General features: G+C 43.2%; 1 protein-coding gene across 1 annotated transcript in view; it reads right to left on the bottom strand.

Annotated features, from left to right (window-relative positions):
* Window positions 1-19,678, bottom strand: part of Schip1 (schwannomin interacting protein 1) — a 760,409-nt gene that overhangs the window by 587,650 nt on the left and 153,081 nt on the right. The window contains exons 2-4 of the mRNA XM_052730308.1: window positions 19,412-19,476; window positions 12,222-12,302; window positions 3,756-3,891 (exon numbers count right to left, since the gene is read on the bottom strand). Coding sequence (XP_052586268.1) covers window positions 3,756-3,891; window positions 12,222-12,302; window positions 19,412-19,476 — 282 coding nt within the window. The remainder of the gene's footprint in view (window positions 1-3,755; window positions 3,892-12,221; window positions 12,303-19,411; window positions 19,477-19,678) is intronic.

The following is a 19,678-nucleotide window of genomic DNA, read 5'->3' as shown; positions in this document are numbered from 1 at the left end:
TGAAGTGAAGCCAAATGGTACAAAAAACATCTCCTAACCACCTCTGAGGGCTTTCTGAATTTGCAGGGACATACACTAGTGACACTAACAGGTTACCAGTCTCGGAGTCTGTATTCTATTAGTCAAATTACAAATTATTCAGAGCTGAGAACTAAGTGCATTTTAATGCAGGAATCTGACTAGTAAAAAGTGCACAGTGTAAGCACTGTTGTTCTGGCCAATTAATGAAGGTTTTTGAGGCAGAAACATTAACTCTTTCTCACTTTGACACCTCCAATTTCCATTTCCCAATAACAGTTGCTATTCAAGTTTCTCATTTCTAAAACAAAACTTTTCAGTTACCACATGATACACTACAGTATGAGGGCACTTAATATGCAAATTGTTAACATAACTTAATATTATCTTCCCTCCTGTTGCTCTTTAATTTGGCGTGGAACAGCTGAGGTTTGAGATTTTAATCAAAGAGCATGGAATACGGCAATTTATAAAATCAAATGGATTTTTTTCAATTGTTTCACTCACTGTTTAGAGCTATCAAATTATAGAGTAGTCTTATAAATGCATTAGCTGATTGCTACCCCTCCAGCTTGACCAGGCCTAAATGCAGGCTTGTTTTCAAGCGCTATGAAATGATGGAAGAGGGGAGCATGCAAGCTCCACAATGCATAATCCAAGGATGGCTACTTATCTTTGAAGTCTCATTTCCATCGTCCTTGAAATGGAGATAATAATTGTGCCTTCTTCACGTGGTCATTGAAAGGACTGGATGAAGAACCCATGGACCGTATTAGGCAAGGGCTCAGTATGTGCCAAGTCTTCAGCTCTTCTTAAGCTGAAGTTGGGAGCTCATGCTTACACCTGGCCACAGTTGCACATTTTAAAGCAAATATATTCCGAGAACTGTATTAGCCACTATGCTCTGCCAAAACAATAAGGAGAAGCGTTCAGAAGCGCCATACTCCAGTCAGCGGGAGGATTAAATCGGATCAAGGAACTGCTTTCCCATGTAATGCATACTTGGGACAGGCAGCTGGAGCAGTCAGTCACTGTAGCTCCAGTGTGGGAGTGCAGAGCAGCTGATCGGGCTCAGAGACAAGACAGACAGTTTGTTGATCACATTCAAGAAAACTGATAATGGTCTAGGCAGGAACAGCAAGAGACTCAGCAAAATGGAAGAGAAGAAACCCTAGTCAGGTCCAGGGAATGATTGTGTTGAACCTCTTGTCTTTAAGACAGCCTTAGTCCATATTTGGCCAGCGGCCATCCTAATCCCTGCATAAACTTCAGCCCCACTCACAGTGGGTAGGAAACCAAACCTCGCAATGGGCCTCGTGAGGATGTAGGGGCAGTGTGTCTAGCAGGGGGCTCAAAGTAAATCAAAATCATTTTCTGCTTTGTTCTGTGTGGGTTGCAAACCCCACAAGATATAAAGATAATGTTCCTGTAAGGGACCTTGTCACAGTGATAATCATGGAAGGTAAGAGAACATTTATCCATCTATACTGATTTTAAAACACTAAGCACACATTTTTTTTAAAAAGTGCCTTATAGGGCTCAGTGGTAGAGTACTTGTAGAGTCCACATAGGCTTGATGCCCAGCATGGAGAGAATACAATTAAGTCTTGGATATTTGCCTTCCTGACAGCCTGGAGGCTTGGAAACAGTTCAACATCTAGTATTGCTTATGTCTTATATTTTGTACATATCTTTTATGTCTTCTTTTTGTACAGTTGGTGTCACATGCCTGCCACCACTAATATGGAAGTCATTATTATAATCAATAACCTCTATTAGAACTCAGCAGTCTCTGCTTACTTTCTGAGAGTAGATTGCAATAATGATTTTTTTTAAAAAAAAATCTGTTTGACTCTTACTTTTTGTAGATGTCTAGACACGTCTTTGTCCTCAGCCCACAGAGCTAAAAGACGACACTAGATTGGCATACCTTACGAAAAACTCAATTGATAGAAGACATTTGGACAAGGCAAGCTCCTCTGTTAGAAAAAGATTCAGGGAACTCTGGAGCTAGGCTAGCTCAACACCATGAGCAGACACAAATAAACAGGACGACCCATAGGAACGGACAAACCACCATTTACTCACAAAACACTTGAGGTGCTAAGTTTAAAACAGTGTATCAGTGAAAAAGGCTAAAGAACACACACACAAACAATAGATCACCAGACTCAGCATGGCAGCTGATTGCCCTGAATTGGGAGCTTTTAGAACAGTGGTTCTCAAAACCTTAATACTGTGACCTTTAATACAGTTCCTCATGTTGTGGTGACCACACACATGCACTATAAAAATATTTTCAATACTACTTCAGAACTGTTATTTTGCTACTCTTATGAATCGTAACGTAAATAGTTTTGGAGACAGAGGTTTGTCAGCGGGGTCACAACCTACAGGTTGAGAATCACTGCTTTAGACGCTACAGGGGCTGTGAATCTGAACCCCTAATTCACAGACAAAATGATTTCTGAAATCGAATTTCCGTCCTTCAAATAGAATCTTCAAATCATTTAATTGCATTTTCTATTGGCATTCACAGCAAAGGCATCCTAAGGACTCAATTTTCACTTTCTCTTTTTCTCATAAATCAAGAGCATTGCCCAACCCGGAGGCCCAGCGTTTTTCAATGTGGTTCACAGGCGCCCTCTAGTGACCGGGAGGCCAGTGAGAAGGAGCTGTTGCTCCAAATACCCAGTTCTGGGGTCCTTTGAAAATAGATCTACTTTCACAGCTGTAAAACCAGCTTATTATTTCTTATAAATAACTCAAATCCACACAAAACTATTAGATAATATGCCAAGCCATGCAGTCTTCTGAACACATTTCAAAGAAAGTAACTTTTGCCTGATCTCATTGTAAGACTGAAAAAAACAGGACAGCAAAGTAGCGGAGGAATAATTCAAACAAACAAAAACAATATAAATAATCACCTCTTCCCAACTTTTCATCTTTTCATTGATTACTTATAAATAAACCATCATAACGGCGCAACTCACTGAGTTCCGGTTTGCCAGCGCCTAATGATGAATCCCTCCATCATTTAGAGCTTTGAAAACACAGGCTTGTAGCAGATGCGTTCATAACCCTATACACTACCCGAGTGTTCTTTAACTGGCGGTCAGTGAACCAACTTCGGTGTGCGGAAACCATGTTTCCCTTTCAAATCTTCTTTAATGGTGGACATCAGTTAAAACTCCGGATTTCTGGCATTTCCTGGAGAGCTGCACTTGTCCACATCTGACCTGCACCTACACATGCCGCAGGTTTCCCAGAGCCCAGTAGGCAGCTCTAAGGGGCATGTGTAACCCATTTAGCCTCCGGCACACTCAACCCATATCAGACCACTTCAGTCCGTAATCGCCTTCAATTACTCCTTTCAAAAGTTCTCTTTCTAATCCTAATAATGAAGCTGGCTTTCAAACCAGACGAGCATCACACAGGCACACACCGGTGCAAACTCATCGTAAGAAAGGCGGAGGAGGGTGGCGCCCACCTCAGTGATAGAGAAACGAGATCGCACAAAATCCCCTCTCTACGGATGCAGTCAAGTTCATAAGAATCTTGTCTTAGTTCTAAGATGTCAAGAGCCTCACAGTTGGGCTCCCATGCAGCAAATAAGCGACACAGACCCCTCCACCCCCATCGCCAACCACCTCAACATCTTTTCTTGGAACCACAGCCGAGGCCATCCATATGCGGCGCAAGCCAGTCCAAGCAAGCTGGCAGGGGACACTCACGGGCGTGCTGCTGTCGGAGAATGTGTTCATGCTGACCGAGCTGCTCAGCTTGTCTGAAGAGACGGAGGGTGGGGACGGGCTCCTCTTCTCCAGGGGGTCCTGCCTCTGCAAGTACTCTCGCCATGCTCGCTGAATACTGCAGAAAAACCCAGCAATATGTCACTGCCAGTCATCACCCACAGACTCAGAAGGGCACGGAGGCGGGGATTGGTGTTAGAGACAGAGAAACTGTAAGAGAAATTGTGCTTCAAGAAAGAACACTTGGGCTTTAGCCGCATTTTGGCTACCAAGACTGGATTCTAAAACAAAACAGTAACGACAACAAAACCAACTGGACTGTGTCTTTCTCAGACTCGACTAGGCTAGCTCAGCCTGAAAAAGTCAATTAAGTCGGGATGCGGGGGATAGGGGCAGAACATAAGTGAAAGTCAAACTGGTTTGGGCACTGTGTTCTTTGATTCATGGGACACCAAATATTTCAATTTCTCATCTTTGAGAAAAATGAATAGCTGATGATTATACACTCATTCATTCAACGCATGACATTAGATGGTCTGTTCCATGCCTAGTCGCTGGACAGAGACAACAGAGTACATTTCTGGGATTCTACACACACAGACCTCAAGATAGCATTCCCAACACTGGGTAGTGTGTCTGCATGGCCAGATGTGGCGGTCTGGTGGCCATGGTCCTGGGACAAACCCACAAGAACACTGCAGTCATTTACTTGATATGCTGTAGGTTGACACAAGTAATGAAGACTATGTGAAAGTGCCCTGGGCTATTTAAGACACCAAAGTAACAGGTCGTCAGGTGGCTTTTTAATATTTCACTCTAGGCAGTTCATTATTATTTTTTTCCCCCGGAGCTGAGGACCGAACCCAGGGCCTTAGGCTTGCTAGGCAAGCGCTCTACCACTGAGCTAAATCCCCAACCCCAGTTCATTATTTTAACCTGTGGTTAATATCAGAAAAACAAAAGCCTTTCTAAAAATAGGCACCTGTCTTGCTTCTGTGTTAAGGTTAAGGAACTTTTCATGGACCACTGGCTCCAAACTCACACAGTAACTTGTCTGAATTCATGGGTAGTTAGCGAGTATACTGGAAATTTTCCTGGGCATTTAGACGTGCACACCAACTGCCAGGATTCGGTATTCTAAAGTGCTAAACTAGTATCTGTCACTACCCCAGTTAGACTCCTGGAAGCACCAGACCTTCTACTCTCTTCCATGTGAGCTGAGTCATTAAAGTTATTGGTATATGAACAAACTGATACCTCTTGCTCAGAGAGGAATTCTTTCCTCAAAGAGAATTGAATACCATCAATTCTCAATAGCCAGTGAATATAAGGAACACAAAATACCACCATATTATTGAACTTTATTGTTTGCCTAACTAATTAAGGTTTTGTGAGTTATAATATTCAAAGAAAATTCTAGAAGGTACTATGAAAGCAATGCCTTGGAGTCAGAAGCCAATCCTGAAGCTATGGAGCTTCAGCACAAGGGGCTTATGCTTTGGAGGTCAGATTCCTTTTCTGGGACCTTTTCTATGCTCCTTGTGGTTTGGGTAGAATTCTAAAGTAAGATTTTTTTAAGGGCTGTGGTGGTTGGAGTAGTAGCGGCCCCCACAGGCTTATGTATTTGAATTCTTGGTCACCAGGGACTGTCACTATTACTAGGTGTGGCCTTGTTGGAGGAAGTGTGTAACTGGGGATGGGCTTTGAGGTTGCAAATGCTGCCTGCTAATCCAGATGTGGAACTCTCAGCACCCTGTCTGCCTGCACACCTCCATGCTTCCTGCCATGACAATGGACTGAACCCCTGAACCTGTAAGCAAGCCCCAATGAAATGTTTTCCTTTATAAGAGTTCCTGTGGTCATAGTGTCTCCTCACAGCAATAAAACCCTAACTAAGACAAGGGTCCTCCATACACAGCTCAGCCCCCCTAGAGTGAGCTCTGGCTCTGCTCTGAATGGTAATTGCAGGATGTTTTATTGCTCACTGCTTGAACAAAATGGACCCTTGTTGATTTGTCCTTGGCTTAAGGTTTTAAACAGAATTTTAAAGTCCCACAGGTCCTCTTACTGCTTCTTTGGGGGACAGTCTTCATTAAAGTGCTGAAAACTTTTGGAAGTCATTAGTGAGTCACATAATCTGAAGGTGTGGAGGTCCTTCAGAGCTCAGTGAACACTTCAGGAGCATGTCAGATAAACTCTAACCATTGAAGTCGCAAAAGATGTTTCATTTAAAAGAAGCACAAAGTTAAATAATATATTTATGGCCCATATGACATCCAAGAGTTTATAAGACTCCAAGGTATCCTTTCCTAGCCTTTGTTTTAAAAAACAAACAAGCAAGCAAAGGAAAAAAAAAAACCTACCTTGACCATTCAAAAAAAATAAAATGTCATTTGAAGCAGTGTTACATTTTAGCATGTTGAACACCAGGGGGCGGTGTAACTCTTTAGAGACCCAAAGATGTTTCATAAACCGAAAGTGAGAGCTTTGCAAAGGTTTGAACTTGGTTAAACATCCCCTTCCCCTTAGTTTTATGGAATCCAGAGGGTGACATGATAACTTTCTTTAAGTCAGAAATTAAGGAAGCATGGTTCATTTCTTCTAAGTGGGTAGATATCTTCTTTCACTGATAAATACTGTAACGATGTCTAATGTCTTTTAAATTATATGAAGATGTAAAGTATTTACTATTTTAAAATATGTATTAAAACATTTCTATGCTCTCTGAATTCCTTAGTACACTTTGTGTTATTTTTGAACACCTGACTTATAGCCATTGTACACATACACAGAAACAATTATATGTAGTTGAAAGCATATTACCCTATTATTTTTTATCTTAATAATTACAGTTTTAAAGACTACATTGCAGATTGGATAATGCCTTTAAACTCATTTCAGAGGTTAAAAATAACAAGCCATTTATGTCATATTAGACTATTGTACTAAATTATGACATTATTATTTTTTAATGGAGCAGTCATGATATCATTCGTTTCTGGGCCTGAGAAGAGTATTTTTATCCAACACTATTTCACCTTAAACTATACCTCTAACATGACCTTCAAACAGTAAAATGTTCTAATATCAAGCATTGCTAATACCATCTCCAGATGCTGAGAGAGGGGATTAAAAGAGAACGGAGAAGCTCCTCACCCACAGTCAAAGCCTCCACTTTCCCATGCTCGCTTTACCATAATTCCAACTCACAAATCTCCATTATGGATGCAGCGTATAGACTACCTTGACATTTTATTTTTAAAATTAAACTATGCTATCAATATAATGTTTTTAAAACAGGTTGAAATAAGGGAATATATCTTGTTCAGTCTTACATCTTAAAATACAAGCATCATTCGTCACAGAAGCTGAACGTTTTTTGAAGTCAGATTTTGGCTATCAGTTCTTACCTCTCTTTCCTCATGCTGTTTGCCATTTCTGACCTTAGTCTGTCTAAAATGTCTGTTTTGTAGCAGGGGCCTGACAGTGGGTACCGTCCTCATTGCCACCAGATAACCTGACTCCTAAGAGTAGAAGAGAGAGCTTCCAGACGAGGGTTGAGACACTCAGAGAAGGTTTGGGGAGTTTTGGGATTTGAATTGGGTCCTAGAGGGTGGATTAGATTGAGGAGGGGACAGAGGTGGAAGAAAAGACATGGAAAAGAGGATGGGAGTCAGGCAGGAGACCCAGGGAAGGTGGTGAAGCTAACAGGCTGTGGAGACCGCCCCATCACAGGTTATAATTTAGACACCCTGGGTCTTAATTACATAGCACTCTTCATTAGGAAGACAGAATTCTTCTGATATGAGGCACTTAAGGAGACAGCAGTCCAACACAGAGGGGAGCTCTCCCAAGACAGCATTAAACACTGAAAACAAAGCCTATCAGATTGGGTCTCTTTCCCTGCAAGTCCAATTTCCTCCCACAAGACTAAAATCCCTGGAGCAATGATCACCCACATAGATGCATCACTGTCTTGGTAGTTTCAGAATATGGTGAGTAACTGATTAACAAATATATTTTTCTAACATTGTGTTTTAGAAACCGCTTGAAGAAAAAGTTCTACCTCACAAGGAAGTGTGTTTAGCATGATAGATGTTCTTGACTGGTTTTACTTCTCATTAGCTGTGGCCTTAAGCAAAATGCTAAACAGTCTGGCCTACATTTTGCTCTTCCACAATAGGAACATATAATAATAAATTTCTTTTTCATTCTTTCAAGAGGGCAACTGGTAACATATGCACATCCTTTAGCCCCAGCCTTGACAGACAGAGCAGGCCTGGATAAGCTACTATTATTGTTTGAGAAAACAAAAGACATAGCAGATACTTTCGGGTTACGTGCAAATCACACATCAATGTGTTGTTCTGGATTCTCAAAGAGCCGCAGGCTGTGCTTTGAGGACCAAGTGGACATACGCTGGAGAAAGACACATTTGGATGGGAAATCTAGAATAGACTGAACAGTTTTCTCTGATGTTCTCCCAGAAAATCATTATAATCCTGTAAGGGATGATGTACAAGGGAAGGCAGAGGCTACCAGTGCCACATGGTAGGTGAGAGCTGGGCTCGGATTTAAATTCAAGTTGCTCAAATTCCAAAGTTTGTGCTCTCAACTGCTCTTCCCACGTATCTTCAATAAACTACATTTTTGACTGCAGTCATGTTTTAGTTGCTATGATAAAACTTTGACCAAAAGCAATTAGGGGAGAATAGAGTTTATTTCAGCTCACGGGTCAATCATGGAGAGAAGCCAGAATAGGAACTCAAGGCAGGAACCTGGAGGCAAGACCTGGAGCAGAGGGCATAGAGGAAGATGCTTACTGGCCTGCTTCTCCTGGCTTCTTCAGTTCGACTTCTTAGACAATTCAAGACCACCTGTGAAGATGTGGCATTACCCACAGTCAACTGAGTCACAGTGAACTCTGACATTAATCATTAACCAAGAAAACGTTCCCACAAGCACCCACAGGCCACTTTGATGGAGGTGATCCCTCAGTTGAGCGTTCCTCTTCCCAGGTGACTATAGTTTGTATCAAGTTGATTTAAACTAACTAGACCAAGTAGGCAGAGATTATGCTTTAACAATGTGATTTAGGGTTGCTTTTTATGAAATATTCTCACAAATACTGAAAGCTTAACAGGTTTTTTTTTCTTGCAAGTTATCTAAACTCGTCAAATATATTTTTCAGATGAAAAAATGACTAATGTTCAATACATCTATATGTTATCTATCATAAAACGTTGCCAAAGTATAAGTAATGGTTTAAATTGGGAGGAATTTCTTGATATTCACTTATGACCTGCAAACTGTGGCCCAGACGTGAAGGACGCTGCTCGGGGGATCTGAGAGGTGGCTCCTTTTCCCACAGGGCTCTGACATTCATTTGCTGTACACTTTCATGGCCAGACCATTCTAGCCTCCCCTCAGAGCATGCTCAGCTGTACTCCTCAGGCTGCGCTGGCATCCTTCATCCGGGTGTTTTCACTTGACTGACAGAGGTTTGCCTTCTGCTCATGTGTGGGGAACCTGCCTTTCACTGCCCCTAAATGCCTTCCATGGATCCCGGGTGATCCTGATTATTTTCCTTTTGACACAGACCATTGATCATCCAAGTCTAAAACTCAGAATGACCTCTTAACCGCTGTGTTTGTGAGCCAGGTAATGCGCCTTTGTTGACACTTTAATATCTCTCTCTCTCTCCCTCCCCCTCCCCCTCCCCCTCCCCCTGTGTCACCTATTGAGGCCTCCACTTCTTTCTTCTGACTTTGCCCTATCACATTACTGGTTTGCACTTTGGGGTTTTGTTTTGTTTTGTTTTGTTTTCAAATGCTTTCCTTTTCACCATGTCCGGAGTGTGAGAAGCTAACTGGAGGGATCTTGTCCTGCCCCACAGCCCATGCTGGGGTTCACACTCACACGGGACAGGCTGCCCACACTGAGACAAGTTCTCTTCTTGCTTGTCTTCTATATTCGGAGATCGGCTCACCTGGGTCTCTCTCCCCCTGCCTTTGGGGTTCAGGGCTCACCATCAGTTGTTTGTGCCCTGCACTGGAGCCTACAGTACTTCTTCATCAGGGAGGAGGGAGATGTCTCTAGAGGACTGTACGATAAAATGACCCTTACTCTTCTCCTTCATCAGAGAAGCCAGATGTTTATGTTGCCACCACCAACAAGGGTCAGAGGCCCTAAGACAAAGCCTGTGACACTGGAGGGTGACCCTAAGATCTCAGACAAAGGCCTTTGTATTAGTTCTCTTTATGCCTCAACACTGTCCTTGGGAAGAAAGGATGGACATGGCCTCCCCTGTGAGGATGCCAAGGTCTTGGGGGAAGCTTGTCACAAAAGACATGCCTAGAAGAGCAAGAGATACAGCCAATGAGGAGGTAAAGTCTGCATTTGTGAGGGCTTGTGGTAGGCCCCGTGGTCCCATCCTCCAGGATTCCAAGCCTTGGAGCCACCTTAAAGGAGACAGCTGCCTAGAAGCCCAAGTGCTCACCATTGGCAGGAAAACTGGAAATCCTCAGGCAGTTTAGCACAGAAGAAGTAGAACAGTCTGCAGCAGAAAGGGGACCGGGGAAGGAGGAGGGAAAAGAGGCGGACACAGAGGGGGTGAAGGTATTGGCTATATGATGTTCTCTCTCTCTCTCTCTCTCTCTCTCTCTCTCTCTCTCTCTCTCTCTCTCTCTCTCTCTCTGTAGGGAAGATATGCCACCTGCCCTGGGAGTTAAGAATTTAATAACCAGATTAGACAAAACTCACTGAGCTGGAGTAAATTCTCTGATAGGACTCAAATTCCATTATTGGGCAAGATTAAGCTCTCTCCCCTCAATCCCCTCCAGTGACTGGAAATGGGGTTCAGAGTTACTAGGAGAGATAAAGAGCATTCATTTATACTTCACTGAGCTGAGACTCCTCCGTCAAACCAGCAAACATAAACTCATGAGGCCTCAGCTCTCTGCGCCGGCTGAACTCAAAAACCCAGAGATTTGGTTTTTTTCTCTACCTATTCCCCCTCTTGGCACCCACTCCTCTGCCTTGACATATTGGAAATGATGAAAACTTAAAAAAGGAAGACCACGCCTTTTTCCTAGCTTATTTCTATCATTCAATGAAGTACTCCCATTTTTTTTCCCATACAGCAACTTTTCTTTGCAGCCCCTTCGCATTTAACAGGACCGCATCTTAATGAGCTTCCTCACAACCAGGCAATCTGCGCTCGCACTCCAGCGGGTTCTGTAGTGAAACTGACACTTGCTTGCACGAAGCAGTTCCATAGCCAGATTCATTCTATCAGGAGTCGAGGCACAGAACTTCCTAGCAGGGTGCCTGGCTGGTTCAGAAGCTGTGTCTGGGCTTATCATGAAGCTGGATGCTCACACTGTGGTGATTCTCTTAAGGACATGTAGGGCTGGCACTGATTTGCAGTGGTGTGGATGTCTATTTTCTCCACTCAGCAGGATATTATAAATCTGTCGTTCCATTCCTGTCTAAATTCTTTAATCTTGCAATGACTTATTGTTCAAAGCTGCACACACACACACACACACACACACACACACACACACACACACCCAGCACCCTTCTTCAGACTGACTTCCTCAGGCTTCTCTGCAAATGATCTGCGGTTCTCAAGTTCAGACATATTTAAACTCTGTGGGTGTTAAACTTTTTAGAGTTTTAACAGGGGTTTGGGTAGGGACTGGAGGAGAGGAAGATTGTGTGTACCAACCAGCATTGGCAATTCTTATTTGTGCCTCTGAGAGAGGCTCGAAATGGGAAAGAATCACAGAAATTGTTATGAACGGGATACTCTGTGGCACCAGGAGATTCTGATAGCTCCCTTCTCTTCTTAAGAATACCTTTAAAAGGTTGATAACTTGCTTTATAATAAGGTTTGCTTCATGTTGGGTCTCCCTAGCTTCATTTTATTGATGTTGCAGTGTGGTTAGTACTGTTTCATTGTTACACTTATAGCAGGAGGTGGGACTCACCCGGGTCTTTAGTGGGAGAGGCTATGCAGAAGCATCGTCCACCTTTCATAGGAGCAGGAAAGACAAGGGTTGTTTTCCCCTAACTTTGGTGATGGGAGTGAAATTATGAATAAAGAAGGGTGTTAAAAAACAGTGTTTGTGCATACATTTAAGGTGACACCTTCAACAGCAAGATGAAAGAATGAAAAATGATAGTAAGAATGTGCTAGACTTAAAAACCAAATAAACGGTAAGTGAAAATTCCATAAAATACTTCCTAGCATTGCCCAGTAGATGGCGGTGTGGGCTGAAAGGCACCTTTGTTGTTTGCCTAGGCCCTGGCTGGACCCGTAGCACACAAATGTGAAGTGAAGAAATGCATGGTTCTGTACTGATATACTCCCAAGTGTGTTCAGGAGTGCAAATGCAATCACCTGTAGAACAAATTGCTTCATGTAACTTTGCAACGACTTACATTTTCACTTTTGACTCCAAGGGCTGTAGACTGAGGGGGCACTTTTCAATGTTATTCTCCACATCCATGGCCAGCTGGTGACTAGAAAGAGAGATAGCTTGTCAGTATAAATCAACCCAGGAAGCCATTGTTTACAGTGAAAATACTTCAACTTACATGGTTTTGGAAAAGGTGATGTAGATGTATTAGCAGAGTCTGATGGGTGGTAAGTGACCTCACTCCAGAAAGAAAATATTGCCTTTCTCTGCAGCCTTGTGATCTCTGCTGCTCAACTAAACATTCCTAGTTAATGTGTGAAAACTGCCTCTTTTGGATAAATAAGCAGGAAATATGGGCCCTTCCCAGAGGGTAAGACCCAAGGAGAATAGTACATGCCCTGCAATGATGGGGTATTTATAGAGAACTTATTTTAGCCCCTTGCTTTCTCCTTATTTCTATCCTTTATTCATCCCCCAAAGATGCCGCTGCCCAGAACTTTCACCTCCATCCCGGAAGTGGTTGCTGCACTCACACTGTGAAGAAAACATGAGTTGTGAGCTACATGGTCACAGTTTCCTGTGGATCTAGTGGTCCCTCACTGGCTGCCCACTGGTCAGTACGAAGGCTGTCTTTGGCTAGGTTTTATAGAGCAGATAAGAAGTTGAGAGTGAAATAATATAAATCAGAAAAAAATCAAAATAACCGAACTGGATGACAAAAGGGGAAGCTATAAAGAAATTATTTGGAATAGTCAGAAAATGAAAAGACTTTGTGGTCACACCGTGACTATGAATTACAAAGCTCGGTGAAGTTCATTTCATACTCTGAGAGAACCCCATTGACACTGGCTTGCTACTTGCTCCCTGCAAGACACTGGCTGGAAGATCTGACATCGGGCTTGAGATACTTGCTCCAGCTCAGTGCAGTTGAGATGTTGAACCTATGGAACTGTCCTGTAGCACTGTCCAGGATCCATGCCTGGTGTGCTGACTAGTTGTCTGTCTACTGGACACAAAACTGGACAAAAAGCTAGAGAGAATCTTAACAGAGAAAATGCCTCCATCAGATTGGCCTGTAGGCAAGTATGCGGGGGCATTTTCTTGATTGATTGATGTGGAAGGGTTTGGCCCACTGTGGGCAGTGCCATCCCTGGGCGGGGGGTCACGGGAGGTATAAGAAAGGTAGCTGACCATGAACCTGAAAGTAAGCCAGTAAACAGCATTCCTCTAGGCCTAGGGTCCCTGCTTCAGTCTAGGTTTTTGCCTTGAGCCGATTTCCCTCAGTGTCAGGTGGCTAACCACGAGTTGAAATGAACCTTTCCCTCCTCATGTTGTTTTTAGTCAGCGTTTTATCACAGCAACAGAAAATCAAACTAGGGTCGATTGTAAAGTGCATGCAATGTGTGTGTGTGTGTGTGTGTGTGTGTGTGTGTGTGTGTGTGTGTGTGTGTGTGTGAGAGAGAGAGAGAGAGAGAGAGAGAGAGAGAGAGAGAGAGAGAGAGAGACAGAGAGAGAGAGACAGAGAGAGAGAGACAGAGAGAGAGACAGAGAGAGAGACAGACAGACAAAATTTATGCTGTACTTTGATATTTTTGTGTGTCCAGGTTTCTTCAAAGGCCAGTGGGGTCCTGCCAAGCTATAACACACCACCAGTGCATGGGAACCACCAGTCAGTATGAAAGCCAATGCTGCAGGGAAGCAAAGATTTAGAGCAGGGAGTTTGGAGGGGATGTTCCAGACTGGTACAGGGGATTCAGCGGGGAAAGTGAGGTAAACTCGCTAGAAGGCTACCCAAATTAATGAGAACCATGACTGAGACACAGGAAAGAACCGAGATACAGAAGGAGGAAAGTGTCCTAGAGCTGGCCCTTTCAGTTTCTTGAGGATTTATTTCTTCCTTCACCCCCTAGTGGGAAAATATGACCAGACACATACATTCATATGGCCACTAGGTGGTGCCATGAGCCCAAAATTGCTCTGCTGTTGCACCTCCTGATTTTGTTGAGGGGGAGAAAAACATTCTTTTACTCTGTGGCATTGGTATTCAGGATTCACTGTTAATTCTTTATTTTTCAGCCATGTGTATACTAGAAATTATTCAAAGCATGGGGCCAAAATGGTGAAAACACTAACCATAGTCCCTGTTCTTTCTCGGTCTGGGAGGTGCGTATTATAAATATGTGTGATGTGTATAATTATGTGTAAGTGTAATCGATGTTATTAAAGAGGAAACATAAATGGACCTAATCCAGGGACCATGCGCATTCAAAGACTCACTTTACAATCACCTGATCTTGTGGGGGTAGCAGCCTCATAACCGGGGCATTGTAAAGTTTGAGTCTATTAAGCATCCTATTAATTACAGATTAGCAAATTGGCAGAGTACCTGCAATATAAGCAATATAGCCTGCTATCATCAAAGACAATCATAGTAAATTTTCTTTTAATAAAGCAAACACTTATATGACTTAATTAGGGCAAATAAATTACCCATCACCAACAAGCTATAAATGACAAACACGTATTGGCTTAAGTCAGCTAGTGCTAGTGCATCTTATCAATAATTTCCTGTGGCTAATCAAGTCATTATATATCAGCACAATGGTGGAACATGCAATCACAAGTCTTCTACCACAGATAGAGCCTGGGTCGATAATTACAAAAAAGAAAGGCCCTCAGACTAAGGTCTTACTTAAGTTAATAAGTAATTATCATTAACAATAGACTCCCAAGAAGCCTCCTAATTAATAGCGTACCAATTAATTGTCTCTACTTTTGGACACTTGCCAAGCTCTATTGTGTCTGTGTGTATGTATGTGTGCAGGCATATGTGTGCACCTGAGTGCACACATACACATATAGGTAAATGCCCTCAACTGGCCTTCCACAGTATGGAGCTGTAGCTTCCCTGTCCTCCACACTGCCTGTCTACCACAAAGCCCTGTTGAGCATTTGGAATAAATGTAATGTTCCAAAGGGGAATAACCGATCAACGGCTATGACACCATGATGACTTCACTGACGGTCATTTTGAATAGCGGAGGTGATTTACATCGGCACCTAAGTCAGCTACAGCTGTAATGAAATGCCTGATCTACTTGAAGCACCCCAGGTTTTTCAATCAACTCTGACAGTTTTCAAGGACATAGTCCTGCCTGGAAGCGGACCAGGAAAAATTTCCAGCAATCTATGCAAATGTGCCAAGAAATCCATGTAAATGTTGGGTCCGGTGCCCATTGCATTTGTTATCTGTGTTGGCAACCAGGCAAGAGAGAGCTTCTCTTGAAACTTTTCCCTGCATGGAAGGACTTGTGTCTGTCTGTGTGCTTTGAAGGGAATCAATTTCTATCCCTAGAATCTTCCACGCTCACAGGAAAACAGAACAAATCTACAAGACAGACAGGTCACTCTCGGCAGCTTTTAGCTTTCCCAGGTCTCTGGATGGTACAAGAGAAAGAGTAAGCTGGCATTGCCTGGGGTGGGGGAGGGGTGGGGGAACAAGCACACACACACACACACACACACACACACACACACACACACACACACACACACACACACTTTACTAATGTTCACATGTCTTCCTGAGAGCAGAGAGCTGGGGAATGTTGGCAGTACTGAGAGATTTAGTAGGGAGCTGTGGTCAATTAGCAAGAGGGAAAAATCAGCTTTTGGAGTTCATTTCCTACATTTGAATCAATAATGAAAAGCAGATGTAGCCAGATTATACAAATGAATGGGCTGAACATCACAGAGGCAGTGTGCCCTCGGAAAATGTGGCTGCTCAGGGGGTTTCCTGTATAACTGCAAAGACTGAATAGCATCATCATGGGTGCTGGTCCTCACCCCAGCTCCTCCTCAGAACCACCTGAAGGAAGCTGCTAAATGCTGCCTCCGCACTCCAGATTCAATTTGTCTGGGGTGGGCCTCGAGTCAGGACATGTTTGTTAAGCTGACTCTAAATATCCAGGATGAGGAAGCATGGTGTAGACCTCATGTCAATTGAACATGAGTCTCCATAGAAGAAAAATCTTTCCAGGATGAGCTAAAGTCTTCGTTATTATTGTTTACACGTACCTAGTGAAAGTGTTGATAGGGAAGGATTAACTCATTTTTAATTTAAGTTGATTGTCAACTAATAGCTAACAGTTGGACATGTTAGGGTTGGCAGGTGGCGCGGCTGTTAAAGGTACTTGCTGCGCCATTGTGAGGCCTAGAAATCTGACGCCAGCACTCTTGAGACACATGCAGAGGCTGACACATGCCTGTAACTTCAGCTCCAGCAGCTGGAGACAGGACGACCTCTGGAGTCCTCCAGCTTTCAGCCTAGCCAAGGAAACACTGGCCCTAAGTCCAGAGAGAGACCCTGCCTCAAAGGAGCAGACAGTGATAGTGGAGAGGCCCTGGCCCTCTTCTGGACTCCACGCCACACACAGGAACGAGCATACACACAGGAGCGAGCATGCACACATTTGTGCACATAGACTCACACACAGAGACTCACACGAGTACATTTCTAAATTATACATATTAATGTAATGTTTCCAAATAGGCTTACATTGTGCGATATTTTAATCACTTTCATCTGTCCCCTCAAACATATCATTTCTTTCTGGTAAATTTTTTAATATAAATTCTTGTGGCTTTTTGAAATATACAAAAGTGCATCTTTGTGTTATCTGTGATCTCCCTCAAGTGCAAAGTGCACAGAAGCTCTTGTTCCTACCCAACCCCAATGGTACATAAGGCAGCACCCATCCCTCTGTCTTGACCTGCCCCTTCACGCTGCCCTCCCCAGCCTCTGGAAACCCCGTTCTATTCTCCACTTCCATGAGTTCAGACTTTTTAGATTGCACACACAAGTGGTATGCTGTGGGATGGTCTGTATGTCAAATGTGTTGCTGATTGGTCAATGAATAAATCACTGATTGGTCAGTGGCCAGGCAGGAAGTATAGGCGGGACTAACAGAGAAGAGAATTGAAAGAACAGGAAGCTGGGTGAGAGAGACACTGCCAACCGCCATGATGAGAAACAGCATGTGAAGATGCCGGTAAGCCACGAGCCATGTGGCAAGGTATAGATTAATGGAAGTGGATTAATTTAAGCTGTAAGAACAGTTAGCAAGAAGCCTGCCACGGCCATACAGTTTGCAACCAATATAAGTCTCTGTGTTTACTTGGTTGGGTCTGAGGGGCTGTGGGACTGGCAGGTGAGAGAGATTTGTCCTGACTGTGGGCCAGGCAGGAAAACTCTAGCTATAGTGGTATAAAGAGTTCTTTCAGTACCCGGCTTGCTTATTTAATATAATGTCTTCAAGCTTATCCATATTACAGCAAATGGCAGGATTTTATTCTTTTGTAGATGCATACTATCCCATTCTGTCTATGACCACATTTTCTTTATCTGTTCACTGCCCCCGAGGCTGTCTCTGGGTCTTGGTGGCTCTGAGTCATGCTGCTGTGGGCACGGGAGTACAGATGTCTCTTGACAGGCTCCTTTCACTTCCTTTCCATTAGACATTTTGTAATGGAATTTCTAGATCATGAACTAGTTCTACTTTTTAATTTTTGAGGAATCTCCATAGTACTTTCTGTAATGGATAAGTTCTTTTACTCTTATGTACTCATTTTATGAGACCAGGCATAACAATAAACCAAATGTTTAAGTAACTCAGAAACTTCATCTAATCAATAGTGAGAAACTGTCCTTCAGTAGACCACAGAAATGGAAGAACCTGAGATGCCCTGTCCAAACACCCATCCAGACGGGAAGGGAAGGGAAGGGAGCTGGCCCTGAGGCTGCCATTGTCCTGCGTTGATGCCTTCAGGAAGATGTCCCAGACAGCCACCGATGGCATCTTCTTTGTAAAGATCCTTGACCAAATGGTGCACCCAGAGTCACAGGGGTAGGGAAAGGCAGAAAGAGAAACCACGCCTAAGGTGTTCCCCTTACAGGTGTGTTTTCCACATCCTACGTGTTTTCATTCCTCTCTTCAAGGGCACGCCTCGTACCTGTCGACTTGATTCTTAACAAAAACATCTGCTCTGGTGTGGCACAGGCGGGCGTTTCAAAATCATTGTCATTCTTGTTACTAACATGGCTGTTTCCATAAACCCCATTCCCTAATCATTGTTCTGCTTTCTAGAACAGAAGAAGAGCACCTTAGCTGCCGCTTAAGGACCTTCGCTCGGAGCATTTAACAACAGCCATTGTGTTCCTTCTGAGACTCCTTTTCTTTTCCCAAGTCCCTCGTCCTTACTTGCTTGTAGCAGTTTATGCGATCTGAGAGCTCTCGTGGTTGTAATTTACCTACTTTTGTATTCTCAAGGATACCAGCACTCTTTTTTAGTGGCCAGAACCACACAAGACACCCGTCCATGTTGGTAGCACATGAGGACTTAGCTGAGGATTCAGCTGCTGGTTGCCATAAGGGCTCTGGCGGCCTCCAGACCAGGGTCCTTCTCATCTTTACTAACCAGTTGAGCATACTTGGATGAGTTACTGAGCCCTCTCTGAGTCTCCTTGCTTATCTGTGAAAAGGTCACAGTCCTGCGCATGCCAAAGGCCACAGTCAGAATCGGAGGAGGAAACGCCTGTTAAGCCTTAGTAATAGAGACTGTGCTGTAAGGCCTCAGTAAAGGACGGCTATTTTCTCCCCCTGTGTCTTCATGACACATGTTTGTTTATCAGTTGAACAGGTAAATGTTTTAGAATCCTTATAAAATCACAAGCCATGCCAAAGTTCAGTAAACCCTTGCAGCCTTTGGCCTCACATTGAAATCAGGCTAGAACTCTCATACACTCTCAACAGTATTTGATTTGACAATGTAAGCGTGAGATACTCTCATCTTCCTGTTTTTGGTTTTCTTTCATGGTGAAGGGCTATGTTGAATGTACACTCTACTAGCCAGTTTGTCCTCACCTTGTGTCCACAATTATGCTTGCCTCCTGTGACTAAAACCAAACACAAAACAGGACTAACTTTCAAGCTCTTGGGCCTGTACAGCAGACATCTATGCATTTCATTGTTCAGTCAATCAGAGGACTAGCCCTAACCTGTCTAACTATCTCTCAAATACAACCTATTTCTTAGCCAAAAGATACCGTATGCAACTGTCAAGTTTACTTAGTCATTTTTGCCTTGTCAGGATTTATTTTCCGGGTCTTTTCAAGCTAGCAAATAACTTAACTTCCTTTGAACTTTTACTTACTTCTCAAGCAAATATTTTCCATCATCAACTTGATCTAAAGGATTCTGTAATCTTTTCAGTTCTTCCTGTAAAAAAGAAAAAAAATCAAAAATTACTAACTTGTCATTTTGGCAATATTATCTGAGAGCGGGTTTTAGCCACAGCTGAGTCTGCAGGGGAAGCAGCGATTGTTAGGTCCTTAAACACTCATCACAGTGTAATCCCTGCCTTAATTGGAATACAGTATTATCATGTAAATAGACTGAGTTTTTTCATCACCAAGCAGAA

Source organism: Peromyscus californicus, unplaced genomic scaffold (assembly GCF_007827085.1).
Source record: "Peromyscus californicus insignis strain IS unplaced genomic scaffold, ASM782708v3 Scaffold_9__1_contigs__length_137607984, whole genome shotgun sequence".
Taxonomy (NCBI): Eukaryota; Metazoa; Chordata; class Mammalia; order Rodentia; family Cricetidae; genus Peromyscus; species Peromyscus californicus.
This window is presented reverse-complemented; position numbering and strand designations above follow the sequence as displayed.